Raw genomic sequence first — 24366 nt, forward strand, 5'->3', positions numbered from 1 at the left:
CTTATCCTCAGGGCTAGCGCTCTACCACCTGAGCCACAGCACCACTTCCAGTTTTTGAGTGGCTCATTGGAGATAAGAGTCTCACTGGGACTTTTCTGCCCCCACTGGCTTCAAACCACAAACCTCAGATAGCAGCCTCGCAAGGAGCTAGGATAACAGGCGTGAGCTACCGGCACCCAGCTTACTTAAAAAAAAAAAAAAATTAATTTAGCCGGGCATGGTGGTTCTCACCTGTAATCCTAGCTACTCAGGAGGCTGAGATCTGAGGATCAAGGTTCAAAGCCAGCCCGCGCACAAAAGGACCTGAGACTCCTATCTCCAATTAACCTCTAGAAAATGGAAGTGGGCTTGGCTCAAGGGTAGGGCTGTAGCCTTGAGCTAAAGAGCTCAGGGACAGCATCCAGGCCGAGTTCAAGCCCTATGATGCACCAAAAAAAATTAATTTACTTTTCTGTTATTATATAGAGGTGATGTACAGAGAAATTACCATCACCTGCTTCAGGTGAGGTGTCCATTTCATTTCGTGTCTTCCATTCCCTCATTCTCTTCTAGTCCCACCCTCCCGTCTCATTTCTATATGACAGGTCTCTTGTTTCCACGTCTTGGAGGTGGTTTCAGCATGTGCAGTATTTTATGTATATAGGAAGAGTCACTTAGGCTTTGCACCTTTGTGAGTATCTACAATGTGAATGCTGTGCCATTTGACTCATCCCAGTGTCTTTTAGAGCTAACTTCCACACATCAGAGAGAACACACACAGTTTGTATCTCTGAGTGTGGCTTATCTCACTTATCCATTTACCTGCATTATTTTATTCTTTCTAATGGCTGTGTAAAATTCCATGGGGTACACGTGCCACACTTTTTTGGATCCGCTCAGCTGTGGGGCATGTGAGCTGTTTCCACACCTTGGCTGTTGTGAATAGTGCAGCAGTGAACTTGAGTGTGCAGGTGTCTTTGTCATATTCTGGCCCATGATGCTCAGGGTAGATGCCCTGGAGTGAAATTGCTGGGTTGTCAGGAAGGTTTATGTTTATTTGTTTTTTTTGCCAGTCCTGGGATTTGAACTCAAGGCCTGAGCACTGTCCTTGGACTTTCTCAAGGCTAGAGCTCTACCACTTGAGCCACAGCACCACTTCTGGCTTTTCTATGCATGTGGTTCTGAGGCATTGAAACCAGGGCTTTGTGCATGGTAGGCAAGCACTCTTCCACAAGGCCACACTCCTGGTCTCAATATTTTTTGTGAGGAACCTCCAGTGTACTTGTACTAGTTTATATTCCCTTTATTTCGTGTGTGTGAGTGAGTGTGCACGTGCGTGCACGTGTGCATGTGCTTGCACCAGTCCTGGGGCTTAAACTCAGGACATAGGCAGTGACCATGGGCTTTTTCCCTCAAGGCTAGTGCTCTTCTTGAGCCACCTATGTCACTGGAGTTTTTTTTCTTTTTTTCTTTTCTCTTCCCCTCTCTGTCTGTCTCTGTCTCTTTCTGATTAATGGGAGATTAGAGTCTTACAGACTATCTGTCTGGAGTTACTTCAAACCAATCTCCTGAGTGGCTGGGATTATAGGGGTGAGTTGTTAACACTTGTGCTTCTGGGGTTATAGAGTATGTGTGGGAAATGGAAAGAGTCTGCTTGGATGCTGAGCCACCTTCTCTCTGCAGCCTCCCTGGATTGGAAGTCAGCCAGAGACTGGGGGAGGGGAGGCAAAGAGTGGAACTGCGCCCCCTCCCCCATCTCTGGGGAGTCAAGACAGAGCTATGCAAGCACTCCCACATCCCATCCTCCTGGGCCTGGGTCACCCAGGATCAAAGCAAGCCTCTGTGTCTGACACTACCACCCCACTCACCCCCAAGGCAGGAGCCAGGCCGGCCCAGGAAGGAGAGACAGGCAAATTTAAAAAAAAAATAAAAAGTTCAATAGGACTGGGGAAATTGGAAACCACTGAAAAGAGCCACATGCCCCGCAAGAGAGGGGCAGGGAGATTTAGGGGTGATGATCAGAGGAGAGCCGGATTTAGGGGTAAAGATCTGAGAGGGCCAGGAAGAAGGTGTGCCCAGGCCTGGGGGTTGGGCAGAGAAGCGGGAGCGGGGGGGGGGGGGGGGGGGGGGGGGGAAATCTTGGAAAGTTAGGAAGTCTCCAGCGCGTCCTCACTCCCTGCCAGGCCTGCGTCCCTGCTTCCCTGGCCAGCGATCAGATGTCCTGCGGACTGTGGTCCAGCTGTGGGGATGGGAGCTTACTTTGCCTTAGCTAGCCCAGGCCCAGGCTGGGCCTCAGTTTCCCTCTCTGTAGGACAGAACTGAAAATCACTTCTTGTGTAGAGCAGGTCATGCCCATAGTCCCAGCTTCTCAAAGAAGAGGTAGAGGCAGAAGGATCTCTGCCTCCTGCCAGGAAGACCTTATCTCCTAAGCCAAATAGACACACCCAGGCCCTGGGTTCAAGCCCCCCAACTGACAAAAAAATAAAAAAGGAAGGAAAGAGAAAGGGGAAATGGGAGGCTGGGGGGAATTTGGTTTTGGTTTTGGTTTTATGGTGCCTGTCCTGGGGCTTGAACTCAGGGCTAGGCACTGTCCTGGAGCTCTTTCTGCTAAAGGCTGGTGCTCTCCTACTGGAACTTCTTTCAGACAGGGCCTCGGATACTTCCCTGGCTAGCTCCGACTTGGGTCCCCCCCCCCCCCCCACTTCTGTCTCCTCATGGCTGGAACGACTGATGTACACATCCGCCCTCGCTTTGGACCCGATTGTCCCAATCTCCCTCTCTGAGGAGCTGGGATTCTAGGACATGGCACCTGGCCTGCTAGATGACTTCTTAGTTCTAGACGTGGGGTCTCCCAAAGCCAGCCTTTGTGACACGTGAGGCCCTGGAGCCCCTCGTGTGCACTGTGGAGCTGTGGGCTCTGTCCCGAAGTGGCAGGCCCAGTGCCCCCTTCCTGACCACTACAAACCCCTCTACATGCACACTTGAAGGCAGAATCGTCTGGGGTGAGAATCTCTGAGCTAGTAAGCTGTCTATAAGTGGGATGCCGATGACACACGCTGGTCATCCTAGCTACTCAGGAGGCTGAGACCTGAGGATCATGGTTCAAAGCCAGGCCCAGGCAGGAAGATCCAGGAAATTCTTTTTTTTTTTTTTTCTGCCGGTCCTGGGCCTTGAACTCAGGGCCTGGACGCTGTCCTTGGCCTTTCTCAAGGCTAGCGCCTCAGCAACACTTTTCTATGTATGTAGTACTAAGGAATTGAACCCAGGTCTTCATGCATGCTAGGCAAGCACTCTACCAGGCTAAACTCCTGGCCCCAAGTCCATGAAATTCTTTTTTTTTTTTTTTTTTTGCCAGTCCTGGGCTTGAGCTCAGGGCCTGAGCACTGTCCTTGGACTTTCTCAAGGCTAGAGCTCCACCACTTGAGCCTCAGCACCACTTCCGGCTTTTTTCTATGTATGTGGTACTGAGGAATCGAACCCGGGTCTTCAAGCATGCTAGGCAAGCACTTTAACCACTAGGCCAAACTCCCGGCCTCTCCATGAAATTCTTCTCTCCAATGAACCACCAAAAAGCTGGAAGTGCGGGGCTGGGAGTTTGGCCTAGTAGTAAGAGCGCTTGCCTAGCATACATGAAGACTCAGGTTCGATTCCTCAGTACCACACATATAGCAAAAAGCAGGAAGTGGTGCTGTGGCTCAAGTAGTAGAGTTCTAGCCTCAAGAAAGTCCAGTACCAGTGCTAAGGACCCGAGTTCTGTCCCCACGACTGGTTTTAAAAACAAAAAAAAAGCTGGAAGTGGGGCTGTGGCTCAAGTCATAGAATGCCAGCCTTGAGTTAGAGTTCAGGGACAGCCCGCCCCCACCCCCTGGGCATTTTCCTGTGAACACAGTCCTGTCCTGGGGAGCACTGTGTTGCATTTGCATTGGTTGGGGGGGGTGGGGGGCTCTGTCTCCCCAGTGTTGGGCCTCCAGTCCCAGCTCCAGGGACCTCAGAAAGGGACCTTATTTGGCAAGAGGGTGGATGCAGAGGGAACTGGTTAAGATGACATCACCCAGCCTGAGCCTTGTCCACTGGGACATGTGTCCTTACGGAAAGGGGAAATTTGGACGCAGGGCTATGGTGGGGTGGTAACCCCTGGAGCAGATGTTGGGGACAGGATGGCCAGGGTGGGGACAGGCCACACCTACACCTCATCTGAGTCCCAGAGATGCCCTAGCCTTTGGGGTTCACTCTCACAAACCTGGGGTGCAGAAAAAATGAGGAAGGTTGTTTCCTTTCTACTTTTCCTTTTCTTTTTCTTCTCCCCTTCCCCCCACCCCTCTCTTTCTTTCTCTCTCTGCCAGTCCTGGCCTTGAGCTCAGGGTCTGAGCACTGTCCTTGGACTTTCTCAAGGCTAGAGCTCTACCACTTGAGCCTCAGCACCACTTCCAGCTTTTTCTGTGTATGTGGTACACAGGAATGGAGCCCAGAGCTTCATACATGCTAGGCAAGCACTCTACAACTGGGCCACACTCCTGGCCCTCTTTTTGTTTTTGTTTTTCTTTTTTTGTGAACTCGGGGCCTGTGCACTGTGCCTAAGGTTTTGTTGTTGTTTGTTGGTCATAGGGCATGAGCTCAAGTCCTGAATGCGGTCCCTGAGCTCTTCTACAAAAGCCTGGCCCTCTACCACTTTGACCCACAGTTCCATTTCTGGTTTTCTGGTTGTTCATTGGAGATAAGAGTCTCTTGGGAACTTTTCTGCCAGGGCTGGTTTTGAACCATGATCCTCAGATCTCAGCCTTCTGAGTGGCTAGGATTACAGGTGTGAGCCCACCAGAACCCAGCAAAGGATTTGCAGTCTCTTTCTTCCTTTCTTTTTTCTTTTTTTTTTTTAACCAGTCCTGGGCTTGAGCTCAGGGCCTGAGCACTGTCCTTGGACTTTCTCAAGGCTAGAGCTCTACCACTTGAGCCACAGCACCATTTCTGGCTTTTTCCATGTATGTGGTACCATGGAATCGAACCAGGTCTTTGTGCATGCTAGGCAAGCACTTTAACCACTAGGCCAAACTCCCGGCCCCTCTTTCTTTCTTTCTTTCTTTCTTTCTTTCTTTCTTTCTTTCTTTCTTTCTTTCTTTCTTTCTTTTTCTTGTCAGTTCTGGGGCTTGAACTCAGAGCCTGAGCACTTGGATTTTCTTGGATTTTGTCAAGGCTAGCACTCTTCTTCTTGAAACAAAGCACCACTTCCGGATTTTGGGTGGTTTACTGGAGATAAGAGTCACCTGGACTTTCCCATTTGTGGCTGACTTCGAACCATAACCCTCAGATCTCACCTCCTGTGTCACTGGGATCACAGACGGGAACCACTGGCACCGGCTTCTAGGTTACTTATTGTTAGCTCGCTTGGTTGGTTTTTGAGACAGAGTCTCCCTGTCTGTCCAGTCCTGGCTGGCCTGAAGCCTGTGGCCCTCCACCCTCAGCCTCCCCAAAACCTAGCTGGTTTTGAGCCAGAGTGGTGAGATGTGGCAGACTCCAGGGACTTCACTGCCCATGGAACAACAGAGAAATGTCTGGAATCCAGGCGTTTCCTGCTTCAGGCTAAAGTCCTGTTTCTCAGCCCTGGGCTGCATGTTAGGAAACAGGCTGAGGTTGTCACATGCTGTGGAACACATCTGGAGTTTGCAATGGAAGGGGTACAATGTCCAAGGCATGCAGCCACCACATCATGGATTCCAGGACATTCCATTGCCCAAAAAGTCTCCTTCCTGTCACTGGATCCCACCGTTCTAGATGCATCAATGGTGCCACACGAGATGGGAATCTCAGTTTCTGCTTCTCTCACCAAGCTTGGCTGGCCTCAGGGTAATCGTGGTGTAGCTTCGTCTTGTTCCTGGCCGAATGATATTTTCTTGTACAGACACAGTCCATTTCTTGGACCCTTCCATTAGTAAGTCCTTCATTTGTTATTTTCCCGTTCTATTTGGGATCACTTGGCTCCCAGGCTCCTGGGTTTATTCCTAGAAGGAAATGCTGAATTGTCCACCATTAACTCTGTCTTTATTTGTTCCTTTCAGGAATTTGCACACCTCTGCAAAATGAATGCCCAGGCAGTGGAAGCAGTGAGGGAGGAATTTACCATTGACTCAGGAGATTATTTAATGAATGTGTACACAGTGAATCAGGATGAATCTGGAGTTTAAGACTCCATAGCAGGTCTGCCCACTTCCCCTCTATGCCAAATATGGGGAGAAGAACACAGGTGGCCGTCTGAGGTACTCGAGGGCTGGGGATTGTAATTCAAAGCCAGCCCAGGCACGCAACTCTGGGAGACTCTGATCTCTAATTAACCACCAGAAAGCCAGAAGTGGAGATGTGGCTCAGGGCTAGAGCTGAACAACAGCCATAACAACAGCAAAAAAGCTGGGCTGGGAGTTTGGCCTAGTGATAGAGTGCTTGCCTAGCATGCGTGAAGACCCGAGGTATTGAAATACCTCAGCACCATATACATAGAAAAAAGCCAGAAGTGATGCTGCCACTCAAGTAGGAGAGCTCTAGCCTTGAGAAAACCCGAAGATAGTGCTCAGACCCTGACTAGCAAAAAAAAGAAAAAGAAGAGCTCAGCAACAGTGCCCAGGCCCTGAGTTCAAGCCCCAAGATGGACCAAAAACTAAATAATAAAGAGGGGTTGGGGGGAGGGGGAAGCATAATGATTAAACAGGCTGCTAAAAGGGTGGTCTGGCAGGTCATAGGTCGGTCTTTATTTGGGGAAGGGTTGGGAAGAGGCCCGTATCACCGCCTCCCCCCTCAGGAGAAGTACTCATTTGTCTGGGACTGAATGAGCTCTCAGGACCTTCAGTTGCCTTCTCTTTATCATAAAGATGGGTCTACAGCCAGGGTCATTGTCCTCATCATCTAACAGTGCACATGGAAACCCTTCTGTGCAAGTATTTACAATAAAGTCCAAGTGTTAACCTCCGCCTCGCCCTTCCTGGATTCCAAGGTGATAGCAAAAGTGATTGCAGAGAGAACGAACAAAATGGAGGCGGAAATGCTCAGCTTCTCTCCTGGTTCATCCCACAATACTGGCTAAATGGCCACAGCAAGTGGCAAGAGGCTGCTCACCTCTTGCATCTAGAAGGAAAATTTTAAAAAATGTTGAGGGGGGTCAGGAGTTTGGCCTAGTGGTAGAGCGCTTGCCTCGCATGCAGGAAGACCCAGGTTTGATTCTTTGGTACCACATACATTGAAAAGTCAGAAATGGTGCTGTGGCTCAAGTGGTAGAGCACTAGTCTTGAGGAAAGCCCAAGAACTCAAATGGTAGAACCCTAGCCTAGAGTGAAAAGGCTCAAGAACAGCACTCAGGCCCTGACCTCCCTGCTGTGTCATTTCAGCTACCAGCTACGGGGGTGGGGGAGTTTCATCAAGCCTTCAACATAGGAGCCCCTCCCCTGCCTTATGCTCTCACTTTGCTTTTTTATGCTCAAGGGTGGCTTGGCGCTCTACCACTTGAGTCACAGCTACTCACCTGGAGGTAAGTCTCACCGATTTTCTTCCCTGACATGGCTTCAAACTGATACTCAAGGCTCAACCTCTTTACTTATTAGTATGATTTTTGATGATTTTGCTAGTCCTGGGGCTTGAACTCAGGGTCTGGGTACTGTCTCTGAACTCCTTTTGCTCAAGCCTAGCACTCTACCACTTGAGTAATAGCGTCACTTCTGGCTTTTTCTGTGACTTAATTGGGGATGAGTCTCATAGACTTTCCTGCCTGGACTGGCCTTGAACTGCTGTTCTCAGATCTCAGCCTCCTGAATAGCTGAGTAGCTAGGATTACAGGTGTGAGCCACTGGTGCCCCGCCTATTATCATTTTGGGGGGGGGGTTGGGGGGGAGGGGACAGTCCTGGGGCTTGAACTCAGGGCCTGGGCGCTGTGCTTGGGCTTTCTCAAGGCTAAAATTCTACCACATGATCCACAGCAACACTTTTGGCTTTTTGTTTCTGTGTATGTGGTACTGAGGAATTGAACTTAGGGCCGGGGCACTGTCTCTGAGCAACTTTTGCACAAAGATGGCACTCTACCACTTGAAACACAGTTCTACTTACATTTTTTAGTTAAGTGGAGATAGGAATCTCAAAAACTTTCTTGCCCTGAATGGCTTCAAACTGTGATCCTCTGAGCTCAGCCTCCTGAATAGGTGCCTGTTTTTTTGTTTGTTTGTTTGTTTTTGTTTTTGTTAAGTCTAGATTCCATATGAAAACATCTGATATTTTTGTTTTTCTCCGTCTGCTTTATTTCACTCATTGCAAGGATCCATTTCCATCCATTTCCCTACAAATGACCTGATTCCTATCTCCTTTAAGGCTGAAGAATTCTGTGTGTGGATACACCACTGTGTCTTGCTCACTGTTCCATGCATGGGCACTAGGCTGACTCTAAAGCTTGCCTAGTGTAATAGTTCTGTCCTGTTCTATGATGACACACATTCTGTCAGCCATGTGCCCAGGATGCAGGAGCCTTTGAGCTAATACGTAGCCATGGCCAAGGAGAGAGGAGAGAATATTCCATGTGGAAGAAGCAGCAAAGGCCCAGAAACACCAAGAAAGGAGATGTTAATTGACCACAGAGGACTGTGAGGCGAATGGGGTCTTCAGCCTGCGGAGACCACAGGGAGCAGATGTGAACAGAAATGATTTGTGGGGGGGGGGGTGCTGGGGAGTATGGCTCAGTGGTAGAGTTCTTGCCTAGCATGTGTGAAGCCTGGGTTCGATTCCTCAGTACCACATAAAAGTGGTGCTGTGACTCAAGTGGTAGAGCGCCAGCCTTGAGCAAACCAAGCTCAGGGACAGTGCCCAGGCCCTGAGTTCAAGCCTCAGGACTGACAAAATAATAAATTTAAAAAGGAGTTCAGGCGTTATTCAGGTACAAGAGCACAGGGCCTCGAGTCCCTGATACCTCCTAGTCCAAATGCACCCCAGCTACCCGGCTCCTGATTTCTCGCTCCATCCTGGCCCACATCCGGGTCTTAGCGTCATAGCATCCCAAGTTTTGAGACCTGAACATCAATCATATAATGGACCCACTGAATAGGCAGAGAAGTCAAGGGTGGAGTCAGAGCAGGGCAGGGCTCCGAGGGAACGAACGAGGTCACGCACGCGCACGCACGCACAGAGCTTTTGCAGGATGGTAGGAACTGGTCCATCTTGCCCTACAGCAGGACACATACAGCCTCCTAGGAGCTTCGCTCCTTCCTTGGTAACCAAAGGCCGTCCCCATGGCAACAGAGGCGGGCCCGACCCGGATCCACAGTTGCCCGGATCTGGCTGGACCCGGGAGGAGGAGCCCGAGTCGCGCCTCCTGGCGCTTTAAGAAGCCCCGCCCACACGCGCTTCCGATTGGTCCCGAGCGGGGCCGAGCGCAGCCGAACTTGACGCACCACCCGCAGCTTTCCCTACCCACCTCCCACGCGGCTCAAACGCTTTTCCAGCCAATCACAGACGGGCGCGCCAGCCATCATCTGTATGGTCACGCCCCAGGGCGAAGCCTCAGCCAATGAGAGCATCCGATAAGCTTTTTATTAGCATGCCGGGGGGCGGAGCTGGGCGGGGCGACGGACAGGCAGGGGCGGGCGCGGGGCGGTTGGTTGGAGCGTCGCCGCAGTCGAAAGGTCCGGGAAAGTTTCTTTGGAGGTGAAAACAGCCGCGGAACTTGGGGGCCCGGCGGTGGGGCGGGGGCGCGGGGGTCCCGAGTCCGGGATGGGGTGTTTTCCGGGCTGGGGAGTCGCCGGCGCAAGCCTCCCGGAGGGGTTGATCACCCAACAAAGGATTCCTGGGGCGCCCGCCCTCGGTGACTTCCCCGCCCCCGGATCCGGGCCTCCTCCCCCCCCACGGCGCCGGCATCCCGGGCTCCGGGTCGGGGCGGAGGGCGGAGCTCGCCATCCGGGGCTCGGGCGCCCCTCACCTCGGCCCGCGTGTGTGTTCCAGATCCGGCCCCCGAGCGGCCATGTCCCACGGCCCCAAGCAGCCCGGCGCGGCCGCCGCGTGAGTGAGCCGCCCCTCCCCTCGCCCGGCCCAGGCGCTCCCCGAGGGTCTGCGCCCCGAGACGGGCCCTCCGCCCCCGGGGACCTCTCCCCGAACCCCCCCTCCGGGCTTGCAGGACCCTCTCCCGTCTCCCCTCAGCGTTCCAGCCCCTTGACCCCCAAGTTCTCACCCCCTCGTACCTGCCTCTCCCGGGTGTGTCCCCTCCCTCCCTCAACTCACCCCTCTGCCATCACTTGGTCCGTAAACGCCGGGGAGGGGGTGGGGGCGTGGGGAAGCCCTCGGGACCGGTACGACCTCGGTGTCCCGTGGCCCCAGGCCGGCTGGCGGCAAGGCTCCGGGCCAGCACGGGGGCTTCGTGGTGGCTGTCAAGCAGGAACGCGGCGAGGGACCCCGGGCCGGCGAGAAGGCGTCGCCGGAGGAGGAGGTGAGTCCGGGCCCTGGTCCCCCTCCCACCCCCGGGCCCGCCCCTACCCCCGAGCCCCGCCCCAGCCCCGAAGCCCCGCCCCAGAGGGGATTCGAATTCCTGGTGGCTGGGTCGGCAGCCTGGGTTCCGGATGCGAGCCGAGACCCCACCTCGAAGCCCCGCCCCCACGGCCGAGGCCCCGCCTCCTGCCCTGTGCGGCTCTGCGGGGCCCTCGCGGCCCCGCCCACGGCTGCAGCCCTGTGGGCAGCACCTTCCTCACCCGCAGTCACAGCCACACACACCAGGTGCCATGCCCACATCCAAGCCAGCCTGGGTCTTCAGCTTAATCTCGGATCCCTCATCCCTGGCCAACGAGTGTGCCCTCATATATGTTTATTTAATGGTGCTGGCCCTGGGGCTTTGACTCAGGGCCTTGTGCTCCTGCTTAGGTTTCCACTCAAGGATGGCGTTTCTTGGATTTGTTTGCCTGGTCTGTTTTTGGACCACGCTCTCAGCCTCCTGAATAGCTAGGATTACAAAGCCTGACTAGTGTCTCCTGTAAATCAGACTCCCATTTTCCCCAGTCCTTGCCTGTTACTGGCCCAACTCCTGCCATGCCAGGCCCTGCCCCTGCTCTCCACACATCCCAACAACTCAGTCCTGTGCTGTAGCCTGTGAAGAAGCGTGGCTGGCCCAAGGGTAAGAAGCGGAAGAAGATTCTGCCTAATGGCCCCAAGGCACCGGTTACTGGCTACGTGCGATTTCTGAACGAGCGGAGGGAGCAGATCCGCACGCGACACCCAGACCTACCCTTCCCTGAGATCACCAAGATGCTGGGCGCTGAGTGGAGCAAGCTGCAGCCTGCAGAGAAGCAGGTGGGGACCGCTTAAAGTTTCCTGACTGGGTCAGCGATGTTTAGTAATAGACAAGCATAAATCCACACTTAATAACTAACAAGGTTAGGTTTAAGTATGTAGCGATGGGGCCACTTTTTAAAATGCAAACTTCCAATTTTCAAATCCTGACTTATTTTTGTGTCGATACTCATAGCCTATGCACTGTTCTTTAGCTTTTTTGCTCAAGGCTAGCACTCTACCACTTGAGCTGTTTTGGGCTTTTGCTTTGATTGGAGATGAGTCATGTGGACTTTTCTACCCCAACTGGCTTTGAATTTGATTCTCAGATCTCACTCTCCTGAGTAGCTAGGATTATAGGCATGAGCCACCAGTGCAGGGCTCTGGCAGTTAAAAACATTCACTCCTGTAATCGTAGTTGCTCCGAAGGCTGAGATCTGTGGATAGCAGTTTGAAGCCAGCCCAGTCCATGAGACTATTATGTCCAGTTAGCTTAAAAGAAAAAGCTGGGGTCCAGGAAGTGTAGTTCTTGCCTAGCATGCATGAAACCCTGGGTTCAATTCCTGAGTATCACATACACAGAAAAAAGCTGGAAGTGGTGCTGTGACTCAAGTGGTAGAGTGCTAGCCTTGAGAAAAGCCCAACGACAGTGCTCAGAACCTGAGTTCAAGCCCCAGGGCTGGCAAAAAAAAAAAAAAAAAGCTGGAAGTGGAGCTGTGGCCTAGGTCAAGGACAGCACCCAGGCCACCTAGAGTTCATGCTTCAGGATTGGCACCAAAAGAAACAAACTTTCAGCAACAGGAGGAAAAGTAACTTAAACCACCTGCTAAAACTGGGATTTCAGGCAGCAAAAATAGCCCAGGTGGACAGGCAACGCCTCAAGCCAGGCCTTGAGGGAGATGTGGAAGGACCAGAGGGCTAGAGATGGTTTCTAAGAGCTGATTGGAGGGAGTTAGGGTGGAGGGAGGTGAGGCAACAGCTCAGGATGAAGGGGCCGGCCCCGGGGGGTTCTCCCCCTTCTGGCTTCGCCCAGTGTTTGTATACTGGCACATTTCTAGAGGTACCTAGATGAGGCTGAGAAGGAGAAGCAGCAGTATCTGAAAGAACTGCGGGCCTACCAGCAATCAGAGGCCTACAAGGTGTGCAGTGAGAAGATTCAAGAGAAGAAGATCAAAAAAGGTGGGCAGGCCCGGAACACCTGTGAGTGGCAAACCCCCACCCATCTCCCAGCAAGGTGATCATGTAACTAGCCAGGGGCCAGACCTGGTGCACCTGTGGGAGGCATGGCCCGGGACTAGAAGGCTGAGTGACCAGGCTGACCTTACCCTCCTCCCTCCCCACCAGAGGACCCGGGCTCCGGACTCATGAACACGCTCTTGAATGGACACAAGGTAAGGATCCTTTAGGAAATTCCTAGGGCAGAAAGGTCTGGAAGTTTATATCCCGAGTGACCCACGCTCGGGGTAGGAAGTGACCGTCCCTGCCCGTGGGGATGGTAAATGGTCAGGGACCTCGAGGCACCTCTAGGGACCTGAGGCTGCTCCCCTGCAAACATCTACACGAGTCTCTTTGTCCCAGGGCGGGGACTGCGATGGCTTCTCCACCTTCGATGTCCCCATCTTTACGGAAGAGTTCCTAGACCAAAATAAAGGTGAGTGCCCACCTGGGGCCCTGGAGCTGGTCAGCGGTGGAGGGAGGGAGGACGGGCAGCTGGATGAAGGGGTGGGGGCCCCGGTGGGGGGTCGGTAGCGGGCCTGGGCCCGGCTCTGACCCCCTCCCCCTCGGCCCCTTGCAGCGCGGGAGGCGGAGCTGCGGCGGCTGCGCAAGATGAACGTGGCCTTCGAGGAGCAGAACGCCGTCCTGCAGAGACACACGCAGAGCATGAGCAGCGCGCGTGAGCGCCTGGAGCAGGAGCTGGCGCTGGAGGAGCGCCGGACGCTGGCGCTGCAGCAGCAGCTGCAGGCCGTGCGCCAGGCGCTCACCGCCAGCTTCGCCTCCCTGCCGGTGCCGGGTGAGCCGTCCCCGCCCGGTCTCGCCCGCGGCTGTCAGGCCCCGCCCACGGCCGGCTCCCATTCGCCCACTCCCACGAGGCCCCGCCCACAGCCGCCGTCAGGCCCCGCCCCCTGCCTCGCTCTGCTGCACCCGCTGCCGCCTGCCCACTCCGTCCTCCCTTGGCCCCTGCCGTCCCGCCTCTCGGGACCACCCGCCCTCCCGCCCCCCGCCACCTCGGCTCCTCGCGTGCTCGCCCCTCAGACTCCAAATTTCCGGGCTGGTCCCCGAGTCCTGTCCCGGTCCATCCGGGGTCTTGGCCCCTGGCTGCGGTGCTGGCCACGCCCACCCAGGCCACGCCCCTCCGCCCCTCTCCACTTTCACCCCTGACCCCCGCAGGCACCGGCGAGACGCCGACGCTCAGCACCCTGGACTTCTACATGGCGCGGCTGCACGGCGCCATCGAGCGCGACCCGGCGCAGCACGAGAGACTCATCGTCCGCATCAAGGAGATCCTGGCCCAGGTCGCCAGGTGCGTGCCGCCCCGGCCCCGCTGCCCCTGGCGTCTCCCGAAGGCTCCTGGTGGGGCGGATCCCCTGCTCCGGCCCGGCCAGGCGGCCTGAGGACCGCAGGGCCCGACTGTCGCCTTGTCCCCGTCACAGCGAGCACCTGTGAGGGCCGAGCCCTCCCACCGGCCCTGCAGCTCCGGCGGCGCCTGCGCCCCTCCCCGCCCCCCGCACCAGATGGAGGAGAGGCCGGGGGTCCAACCCCGGGGCCAGGCCCCGCGCGGCACCTCGGGGATCCACCCCTAGAATGGAGTTTCTACCGCGCCCCAGCCCCGAACCAGAGAAAGCACTGACCGTCGTTGGCGTGCCAGGCCGCCGGCCGGGCTGCCCTGCTGGGCGGGGGCGGGGCGCTCCGGTGACAGCGCCAGCGGAGGAGGGGCCCCGGCGCCCTCCCGGCAGTGAGGCTGGCACCCACTCCTCCTCCGGTCCAGCCTCAGGGCTCTCGGGGAGGTGCCCGGTCCCACCTCCCAATCGCAACGTTTTAAATAAAAATTGATTTGCGTCCTAAGTTTGTGAGTAATTTGGGGGGAAGGACCAGAATGTGCACCCACAGACTCCCCACCCAACTGTACCCCTGCTGGGGCTCCCCCCTGAGACTACCTTCCTGCCACGCACAGGGGACTTGATGAGACCCCGCCTCAGCCCTTCCTCCTGACTAGGGCTCTGGCTGCTTCTTGTCAGGGTGACACCCCCACACAGCTGAGACCACTGCAGCTATTTTACAGTCTACATCCCCGTGGGGCACTGGTGGTTTCACTTGAAATCCTAGCTGTTCGGGAGGTTAAGATCTGAGGGTTCAAAACCAACCCAGGCAGGAAAGTGCCCCACATTAAGCACCAGAAAAGCCAGAAGTGGAGTTGTGGCTCACAAGGTTGTGCAGCCATTATTATAGTTCCAGAACATTCATCACCCCCAGAAGAAGGCCCTGCCTCCCCCCTCTTCTCAGTCAAATCTCTGTCTTTGGTATCCATGGAGTCACACACTGTGGGCCTTTTGTGTCTGCTTCTCTCACTTGTGGCCTCTAACATGTGAATACCATTTCCTAGTTTCCTTTTTTTTTTTTTTTTTTGCCAGTCCTGGGGCTTGAGCTCAGGGCCTGAGCACTTTCTCAAGGCTTGAGCTCTGCCACTTGAGCCACAGCACAGCACCACTTTTGGCTTTTTCTATTATGTGGTACACAGGAATTGAACCTGGGTCTTCAGTGCATATTAAGCAAGCACTCTACCACTAGGCCAAACTTCTGGCCGCTGTTTTCCATTCTTTTGAGTCTATAAGTTGCCTGGTCATAGGTAATTGTGTCTTTCACTGCTGGAATGTGCTCTTAGAAACCTCTGGTGAACTGATGGAGCTTTTTTGTTCTTGTGGTGGTCATACTAGGATTTGAACTCAGGGACATGTACACCGACAATCTACCACTTGAGCCATATCTCAGCCCTACCTTTTGCCAGTTAATTGGAGAGAAGAGTCTTTCGGACTTTTCTGCCCATGCTGGCTTTCCGTTGTGAGTCTCGCACCACAGCCTCCTGAATAGTGGGGGTTATAGGCTGAGCCACCAGCTCTTTGCTGGGATGGAGTTGGATTATGCCACACCTCCCAAGTGTGTGCAATTCTTGCCTCAGTCCCTCAGGAGTGACCTTATTTGGAAGTAGGGTGGCTATGGTTGAGGCCATCGCCGAGGAGCGGGCCCCGAGCCAGGAACTGGCGCCTTTACAAGATGATAGAACTTGGCGGCAAATAAAGAGAAGATGGCCTTTAGTGGCGGGGGCAGTGAGGAGAGTGACCGAGCCACAGATAACCCAGGGACGGCCACGGCCACTGGAAGCTGCCAGGGCCCCTGCAGGACTCCAGGACAGAGGTGCAGATGTAGCCTCGGCTGGCACCTCCTTGATTTCTGAATTCTAGACCCTGAAGTGGGAAGAATTGATTTCTTCTTTTTGTTATCATTGGTCGTGGTGGTCCTGGGGTTTGAACTCAGGGTCGGGGTACTGTCCCTGAGCTGCTTTTGCACAAGGCTAACAGCCTACCACTTACTTGAGCCACAGCACTTCTGGCCTTTTTCTGAGTAGTTTATTGGAGATGAGAATCTCATACACTTTCCTGGCCACGCTGGATCCTCGGCTCAGCTTCCTGAGTAGCTAGGATTATAGATGCGAGCCACGTGGGCATGTCAAGAGTACATTTCTTTTTTTTTTTTTTTTTTTTTGCCAGTCCTGGGCTTGAGCTCAGGGCCTGAGCACTGTCCTTGGACTTTCTCAAGGCTAGAGCTCTACCACTTGAGCCTCAGCACCACTTCTGGCTTTTTTCTATGTATGTGGTACCAAGGAATCGAACCCGGGTCGTCATGCATGCTAGGCAAGCACTTTAACCACTAGGCCAAACTCCCGGCCCTCAAGAGTACATTTCTTCTGGGACAATGTCACCCCTTCTTTTGCTCTTTCCTAGTTTTTCCCCTCCCATCTTCTCCCACAAGTGGGATGGTTTATTTTCCAGAGGTGGAGTGAGTCTGGTTTATGTGTTTATTTCAAAAGGTTTTGAGTATACGAGTCAATCTTGATACATTTTCACAGCGTTGTGCAAACATCGTCTCTCCCTGATTCCATCACTCCTCTCTCCCCCCCAGTCCCTGGTCTCCAGCAGTCCCCTTCCTGTCTCTGGATCCAGCTGTTTACCATCCATGGTGCCACCCCACTGTGGGGCCTTTTGTGTCTGCTTCTCAGGGTCCCTCCACGTGGTGGGTCCCAGCCGTGCCCTGTTCTTGGCCAGGTGATATTATTCCAGGGTGAATGGACCACGTCCTGTGTGTCCTTCATCTCACCACCTGGTAACAGGTGTTGAAACTTTCTGTCAATTTCCCTTCATGTCCCCAAACCTCGTGGGACCTGGCTCTCCATCAGGAAGGGTCGATTGCAAAGATTGCCATGAGACACAAGGCCGGGCTCAGCTGCATGGGACAGCAGGACACCCCCAAGGGACAGAAGCCCTGCGGATGGAGTAGGGAACCCAGCCTGGCAACTGCGATGGATGCAGAGCCAGGTACATCCACTACTGAATGCACGGGAGATTTTCACAGGTGGCTTCTGACACCCTGAGCATCCTTCTTCCCCTAGAACCTGGGGATCCACTTCCCCTGTACCCCAAGACTGCCTTGGGCAGTCTCCACGGTGTCAGGCACTGCACACAGCTCACATACAGCAAGGGGGGAAAGAGAAAACAAATCCTGCTCGCCTGTGGCTGACAGTGTAGCTTCAGACACACCAAGCCCAGAGGAAAGAAAGATTTTCTTGTCAGTCCTGGGGCTTGAATTCAGGGCCTGAGCACTGTCCTTGAGCTTTTTCATGATTAGCACTCTACCACTTGAGACACAGCGCCACTTTTGGCCTTTTCTTTGTATGTGGTACCGAGGCATCTACTCTAGGCTTCCTGCATGCTGGGGAAGCACTCGACTGCTAGGCCACGCTCCGGCCCCTCCCATTTCTTTCCTTTTGTTTTGAGATCAACTCCTGACCCTCTTGCCTCTGTCTCTTCAGTTCAGAGTGTTTTGGCAGCTGGAAATCCAACATCCATTGTGTCAGAAGGGGGAGGCAGCGGGCAGGAAGTGTGGTCTAGTGGTAGTAGAATGCTTCCCTAGTATGCACAAAGCCCTGAGTTCAATTCCTCCATACTTCATACACAGAAAAAGCTGGAAGGATGCTGTGGCTCAAGTGGTAGAGCTCTAGCCTTGAGAAAGCCCAAGGACAGTGCTCAGGCTCTGAATTCAAGCCCCAGGCCTGGCAAAAAAAAAAAAAAAAAAAAAAGAAGAAGAAGAAGAAGGGGGTGCAGGCAGGCAATGGGCAGAGACTGAAAGAAGCAGAGAGGCTTGTGGGAGGTATGGGGAGGCAGGGGAAAGCAGGGGGAAGGCCAGCAGGGCCTGGTGGGCTCTGGGGAACGCCTGGGAGTTTTTTTCTGGGGAAGTGAGATCCACTGGGGCTCTGGGCAGCGGAGGGACTCTGTGTGGTTTGTGTGCCACCCACTGCAAACCACTCTGCTCAGTTCCCTTAAAAATGATGGAACCTGGGGCTGGGAGTTTGGCCTAGTGGTAGAGTGCTGGCCTAGCATGCAGGAAGACCAGGGTTTGATTCCCTGGTACCATATACATAGAAAAAGCCAGAAGTGATGTTGTGGCTCAAATGGTAGAGCTCTAACCTTGAGAGAAAGCCCAAGGACAGTGCTCAGGCCCTGAGTTCAAGCCCCAGGACTGGGGGGAAAAAAATGATGGAGCCTGCCAGAGTGATGCCTGTAATTCTGTAGACTCACAAGCCTGAGATCTAGGGATCAGGGTTCAAAGCCAGCCTGGGGCAGGAGAGACTATGAGTTTTATCTCCAGAAAAAGAAAACCCACCAGAAGTGGCACTGTATCTCAAAGTGGTAGCGCATCAGCTTTGAGCACAAAGCTCAGAGACAGAGCCCAGGCCCCGGGTTTGAGTCCCAGGCACACAATGTCACACACACACACACACACACACACACACACTTTTTGTTATTGTTTTGGTTTCTTTAATGCTGAACCTAGTAGTGAGAGCCAACCTGGGCAACTTCCAGTGTGTGTGCGGTGTGTTTCCTTGTTATTCCTGTCTGTCCTCTGTCTGTCTGTCTGCCTGTCTGTCGTACCCTTCCCCTCCCCCCCCCGCGTTATTCCCAGGCCCCAGCCCGGGCCCCTGAGGACCCCACGTCCCCGGGGAGGGCCCAGCAGGCCCTGGCAGCGCCCGGACACCTGCGCCCCGCGCCCCCTCCGCGCCCCGCGGTGTCGCCTTCCCGGGCGGCTCGGGTTCCCGGATCCCCTTTCCCGGGGCGGCTCGGCTGTCGCGGCCGGGGCCGGGGGAGGGGAGGGGAGGCCGCAGGAAGCGGAGGACCGGGCGGCGGCGGCGGCGGCGGCCCCGGCGGGCGGGTGGCGGAGCTCGAGCGGCCATGGACAGCCCCGCGCCCCCCGCGCCCCCCGCGCCCCCCGCGCCCCCCGCGGCCCCCGCGGAGCTCCCGGCCGCGCCCCGCGCGCGCCCGCGCCTGGTCTTCCGCACGCAGCTGGCGCACGGCAGCCCGACGGGCAAGATCGAGGGCTTCACCAACGTCCGCGAGCTCTACGCCAAGATCGCCGAGGCCTTCGGCATCGCGCCCACCGAGGTGAGCGGGGCCCGGGGTCCCCGGCGCCGGCTCGGCGGCTCCGCTCCCGCGCGTGGTCGGGGCTCTCCCGGCCGGGCCGCCCCGCTGACCGCAGCGCCCCTCCCGGGGACAGATCCTGTTCTGCACCCTCAACAGCCACAAGGTGGACATGCAGAAGCTGCTGGGGGGCCAGATCGGCCTGGAGGACTTCATCTTCGCGCACGTGCGCGGCGAGACCAAGGAGGTGGAGGTCACCAAGACGGAGGACGCGCTGGGGCTGACCATCACCGACAACGGGGCCGGCTGCGCCTTCATCAAGGTGCCCGCGCGCCCGCGACCTCCCCGTGGGGATGGGGGGGAGCCGGGGTCCCCCCTTCCCGCGCGCCCGCGACCTCCCCGTGGGGACGGGGGGGAGCCGGGGTCCCCTCCCCCCGCGCGCCCGTGACCTCCTGTGGGAGGGGGAGCGCCCCCCAGGAGTGACCCCGAGGTCCCTGCAGAGGATCAAGGAGGGGAGCATCATCAACCGGATCCAGGCGGTTCGCGTGGGGGACAGCATCGAGGCCATCAACGACCACTCCATCGTGGGCTGCCGCCACTACGAGGTGGCCAAGATGCTTCGCGAGCTGCCCAAGGCCCAGCCGTTCACCCTGCGCCTGGTGCAGCCCAAGCGGGCCTTCGGTGAGGCCGCCGCCCGGGCGGGGAGGCCGCATGGAAGGGAGGGCAGGCCAGCCAGGAGCTGGCTGTGGCTACCTGGGGCTGAGCCGTGTTTTCGTGGGGTGTCCTGGGGGCTGCGGAGTGGGGTGATATCAGGAGGTCCTGATATCCAGTCCTGGCTCAGGGTCACCCCGAGCCAGGGCCCCCCACAGCCAGGGCGGCTGCTCTAGATCGGATGTCATCCTGTGTGCCTGGGTGCCCTGCCTGCAGGGCGTGAGTGTGCCTGTGTGTGTGTGTGTGTGCCTGTGTGTGCCTGTGTGTGCCTGTGTGCGTGTGTGTGTGTCCTTACACACATCCTGGTCCTGGGGCTCAGACTCAAGGCTTTTTCACTCAAGGCTGAGTGTTCTACCACCTGAGCCACTGCTCCACTTCCAAGCTTTTGGCTAGCTTTGAACTGTGGTCCTCAGATCTCAGCTTCCCGAGTAGGGGTAATGAGTATGCATTCAGCGCTGAGTGTGAGCCACCACTGCCTGGCATTATTTTGACATCTGGGGGGATCTCTCAGCACCTCGTGTTTGCTAGGTGACCCCCACCTCTGAGTTGAGCCCCCAGCCCTTTTTTTTTTTTTTTTTGCTTTTGTCTGTCATTTTTCAGATAAGGTCTTGTTTCAGATAAGATTTTGTTTAGGGCGGGGCTCAGACTCTCGTCTTCCTACCCCACCTCCTAAGTAGCCGGGATTGGTTACAGGAATCCCACCAAGTCCCTTGGCGCTCCATTATTCATAGCAAGAATTTCTTCACAAGGAAGCATTACTTTCATTCCCTTGTGTCTGGCAGGCTCTTCTTTCCTCCTCCTCCTCCTTTGGTTGTGGGGACTGGGCACTGTCCCTGAGTCTTTTTGTTCAAGGCTGGGGCTCTCCCACTTTGGGGGTTCACTGGAGATGACAGTCTCACAGGCTTTCCTGGCCCAGGCTGGCTTTGAACCACCATCCTTACATCTCAGCCTCCTGAGTAGCTGGGATGACAGGCGTGGGCCGCCGGCATCTGTGGTCTTCTTATCTCATCGTGGATAAGCCCTTTGGGTCGCTGGTCCGCAGCAAGCAGTTCTAGAAGGTTCCCAGTGAATCTGGGAAGGAAGGGAGGCAGGGGCAGCCCGGGGTCCCTGCCTGCCCCGGCTCAGGGCCCTGAGCTGGGTCTGAGAGGCAGGAAGCGTGCATTGGACAGGGCAGGCCCTCTGGATTGCTCTGCAGGCTGATTTCCAGAATGGTCTGGAGAGGAGGGCCGGGGCAGGGGTCCTGGGCCGCTAGGTTAGTGGGTTCTGAGGTTCTGAGGTTCCTCTCAGATCTTGCCTCTCCCCTGCAGATATGATCGGCCAGAGAGGCCGCAGCAGCAGCAGCAGCAGCAGCAGCAGCAGCAGCAGCAAATGTCAGCTGGAGTCCAGGCTGAGCAGCGGAAGGGAGACTCTGCGGCTGCGCGCGGGCGCCGCCGCCGCCGTGGAGGAGGCCGTGAGTGGGCGTGCGCATGCGCGCGGGCCGCCCCTGGCCTGGGCGCTGTCACTCAGGGATGACTGGTGCTCTACCCCTTGAGCCACAGCGCCTCTTCAGTGGCACACTGGAGATAAGACTCTCAGGGACTTTCCTGCCTGGGCTGGCTTTGAACCGAGATCCTCAGATCTCAGCCTTTCCCAGTAGCTGGATTGATGGGCGTGAACCACCAGCATCATGGCAAGACCCACTTCTTTTGGGAGCCTCAGTTTCCCTGACTGTGTGATGGGGCAGGGTGACCCTGCCCTGGGGTCAGGAGGGACCTGGCTGGGGGATCTGACCTCTCACCTCTGCTTCCCCCCCCCCTCCCTCCAGCCCAGTGACTTTGAGGAGGAGGCCTCTGGGAAGGTGGATGACCTGCTGGAGAGCTACATGGGCATTCGGGACCCCGAGCTGGGTAAGGGGCCAGGGTAAGCTGGGGGTCCCTGGGGGAGGGCAGCTGGGGGAGGAGATGGGCGTCTGGGGGAGTTGGGGGCCTCAGGGCCCTCACCCGTCTCCTCCCTGACAGCGTCCACCATGGTGGAAACGTCCAAGAAGACAGCGAGTGTGCAGGAGTTTGCTCGCTGTTTGGACTCCGTCTTGGGCGAGTTTGCCTTCCCGGACGAGTTTGTGGTGGAAGTGTGGGCCGCCATCGGCGAGGCCAGGGAGGCCTGTGGCTAGTGTGCCGGGTGGCAGAGCCCAGCCCCAGCCCGGAGCCCAGCCCCCTGCCCCAGCCCTGCTCCAGAGCCCAGATGCCCAGGCCTGGAGGCGAGCCAGAATCCAGGACCAAGCCCTGCTCCAGAACTCAAGCCAGCCCCGAGTCCAAGCCCTGCTCTAGAGCCCTGGCCAGCACTCACACCAGACCCAGCTCCAGAACTGAAAGCCCAGAGACCAAACCCAGCTCCAGAACTGAGGCCAGCTCTGAAGCCAAACCCAGCTCCAAAACCCAGCTCAGCTCTGACATCCCATCCAGCTCTAGAGCTGACTTCAGCTTGGAGACCAATCCTAGATCTGGAACCCAGCACATCTCTGAGACCAAGCTGTGCTCCAGAACTCAAGCCGGCCCCAAGGCCAAAACCAGTTATAGAGCTCAGTTCAGCTCTGAGACCAAACCCAGCTCCAGAACCCAGAGCAGCTCTCACACCAGACCCAGCTCTAGAACTGAACTCAGCCTGGAGACCAAACCCAGCTCCAGAACTCAAGCCAGCTCTGAGACCAAACACAGCTTGAGGATTGAACTCAGCTCTGAAACCAAACCCTGTTCTAGAGCTCAACTCAGCTCTGGGACCAAATCTAGCTCTGAAAATCAGCTCAGCGTGGACACACAATCTAGCTCTAGAATTGAGCTCAGCTCCGAGAGTGAGCCTACATCTGGAACCCAGTGCAGCTCAGAGACCAAGTCCAGCTCCAAAACTGAGCTCAGTTCTGAGTCTAAGACTTGTTCTAAAACTCAACTTAGCTCAGAGATCAAACCCAGCTCTGGAACCCAGCTCAGCTCCAAGATCAAGCCCTGCTCCAAAACTCAAGCCAGCTCTGAGACCCAGCCTGGCTCCAATACTCAGCACAGCTCTGAGAGTAAGTCCTCCTCCAGAACCCAGCCCAGCCCTCGCATGAAGCTGTCTTCTGGAACCCAGACAACTCCAGAGATGATCCCCACTTCTAGAACCCAGTCCAGCCACAACACCAAGCTCAGCCATCAAGCTCAACATGATTCTGGACATCCAGCTTCCTCCACGGCTGCCCTGCTCACTCAGGCAAGCCCTGCAGAAGCCCTCAGCCCTGGAACCCAAGGGGAAGTTAAACAGTGCAGTTCTGATGCTCCAACCAGCTCAGGATTCAAAGACAGTTCCCAGGCCCAACTATATTCTAGAAGCCAGACTAGCTCAGGAAGCCAGCATCTCCTTTCTGCCCAGAACCGATCCAGACTCCAGCCAGGCTCAAGAATTCCGCTGTGCTCAAGTACATCTTTCCAGGACCCATCCCGCTCCAGCGCTGGGTCCAGCTTGGAGACAGAGCCCAGCTCTAGAACGCAGCCTTCTGCTACAGCCGGGCTCACCACCAGAATCTACTCCAGCTCTGGAACCCCATGGAGCCCTGGTACCAAGTCCAGCTTCAGAACATGGCTTGGTACGGAGTCTCATTGGCACCGCAGATCTCACACAGGCTTCAGGACATTCTCCACTTCTGGGACCCAGACAGACTTGGCCTGGCCACCACCTAGAGTCCAGTCCAGCTCAGCTGTCCTTCCCTCCTCTAGAGCCCAGCCCTGTTCTGAGACCCAGCCAGCTGAGACCCAGGCAAGTTCTGGAATGCAGCTAGGCGCTGGATGTCAGGCCAGCTCTGGGGTACAGGCCCATGCTGTGACAGAGCCACGCTCGGAAGCTCTGTCCCGTTCTGAAGGTCTACCTGCCAGCAGAGCCCAACGCTGCTCAGGAGCCCAGCCAGCCTCTGGGGCTCAGCTTGGTTCTAAGCCCCAGGTAAGCTCCCGTGGCCAGCTCCGGCCCAAACGCCGAGCCAGCTCAGAGACCCCGCAGGGCGAGGAGAAGCAGCTTGGCTCTGAAATTCCTTTGAGTTCCAGCACCCAGCCGATATCTGCAGCCCAGAAAAGCCCCAGAATTATGATGGGCCCCAAGCCCCAGCCCGGGATAGAGACTGAGCCCAGCTCCTTCTCACAAGACCAGATCAGCTCCGCAAGCCTTGAGGGTTCCCGAACCCAGGTCAGTTCTAGAAACAGGCTCAGTTCTCCCGCTCTAAGTCTTGACCTGAGATCACAGCCAGATCCCCTGGCTCCAGCCTGGCTGCAGGCCCCAGCCCCAGCCCCAAGAGCCCCAACTCCCACCGGTGGCAAAACCCCTGTGCCTCCGCCTCAGGCTCATGAAGCCCAGGCTTGCTCCAGCTCAGGAAGAGGCTCCCCAGCCCCCTCCCTGGCCCCCCAGCCCCAGAGCCAACTCACCCCACAAAAACCACCCCTGTCCCCCAAACCTCAGCTGGGACCCCCGAAATCCACCCCACCTGTGGTCTCTGTCTCTCCGTGCCCAGGCCCCAGGGCAGCTGTGTTACCCTTCCCGCCTCCTAGGTCCCCAGTTCAGGGTCCCAGCGTCTCCCTGGTGGCAGAGCAGGGGGCAAAGTTCCCCTCCAGCGGGCAGGGCTCCAGAGAATAAACAGCTTGCACCCCTGCAAGCCCTGTGTGTCATGTTTGGGGCAGTTGAGCGAGTTGGCGAGTTGGGCATTGAGCCTCACTGGGGCCTGCAC

At 56.2% G+C, this 24366-nt stretch overlaps 2 protein-coding genes across 3 annotated transcripts; both read left to right on the plus strand.

Annotated features, from left to right (window-relative positions):
- The first annotated feature begins 9568 nt into the window (after positions 1 to 9568).
- Positions 9569 to 14311, plus strand: Hmg20b (high mobility group 20B). Of its 2 annotated transcripts, none has more exons than XM_090341455.1 (10): positions 9569 to 9642; positions 9937 to 9993; positions 10309 to 10417; positions 11068 to 11271; positions 12309 to 12429; positions 12595 to 12641; positions 12829 to 12901; positions 13046 to 13261; positions 13639 to 13771; positions 13902 to 14311. In XM_090341455.1, the coding sequence occupies exons 2-10, from the start codon at positions 9956 to 9958 to the stop codon at positions 13912 to 13914; spliced, it is 954 nt and encodes a 317-aa protein (XP_090197581.1). In that variant the 5' UTR covers positions 9569 to 9642; positions 9937 to 9955; the 3' UTR covers positions 13915 to 14311. The 2 variants fall into 2 exon arrangements, with proteins under 2 accessions (XP_090197581.1, XP_090197590.1); XM_090341464.1 differs by having other exon boundaries at positions 9586 to 9620.
- A 4438-nt stretch (positions 14312 to 18749) lies between these two features.
- On the plus strand, positions 18750 to 21874 carry Gipc3 (GIPC PDZ domain containing family member 3). Its single transcript, XM_090329037.1, has 6 exons — positions 18750 to 18959; positions 19072 to 19257; positions 19436 to 19616; positions 20954 to 21096; positions 21451 to 21532; positions 21644 to 21874. The coding sequence occupies exons 1-6, from the start codon at positions 18750 to 18752 to the stop codon at positions 21793 to 21795; spliced, it is 954 nt and encodes a 317-aa protein (XP_090185163.1). The 3' UTR covers positions 21796 to 21874.
- Positions 21875 to 24366: the final 2492 nt, after the last annotated feature.

The sequence above is a fragment of the Megascapheus bottae genome, chromosome 1 (assembly GCF_031878675.1).
Source record: "Megascapheus bottae isolate mThoBot1 chromosome 1, mThoBot2.hap1, whole genome shotgun sequence".
Classification (NCBI taxonomy): Eukaryota; Metazoa; Chordata; class Mammalia; order Rodentia; family Geomyidae; genus Megascapheus; species Megascapheus bottae.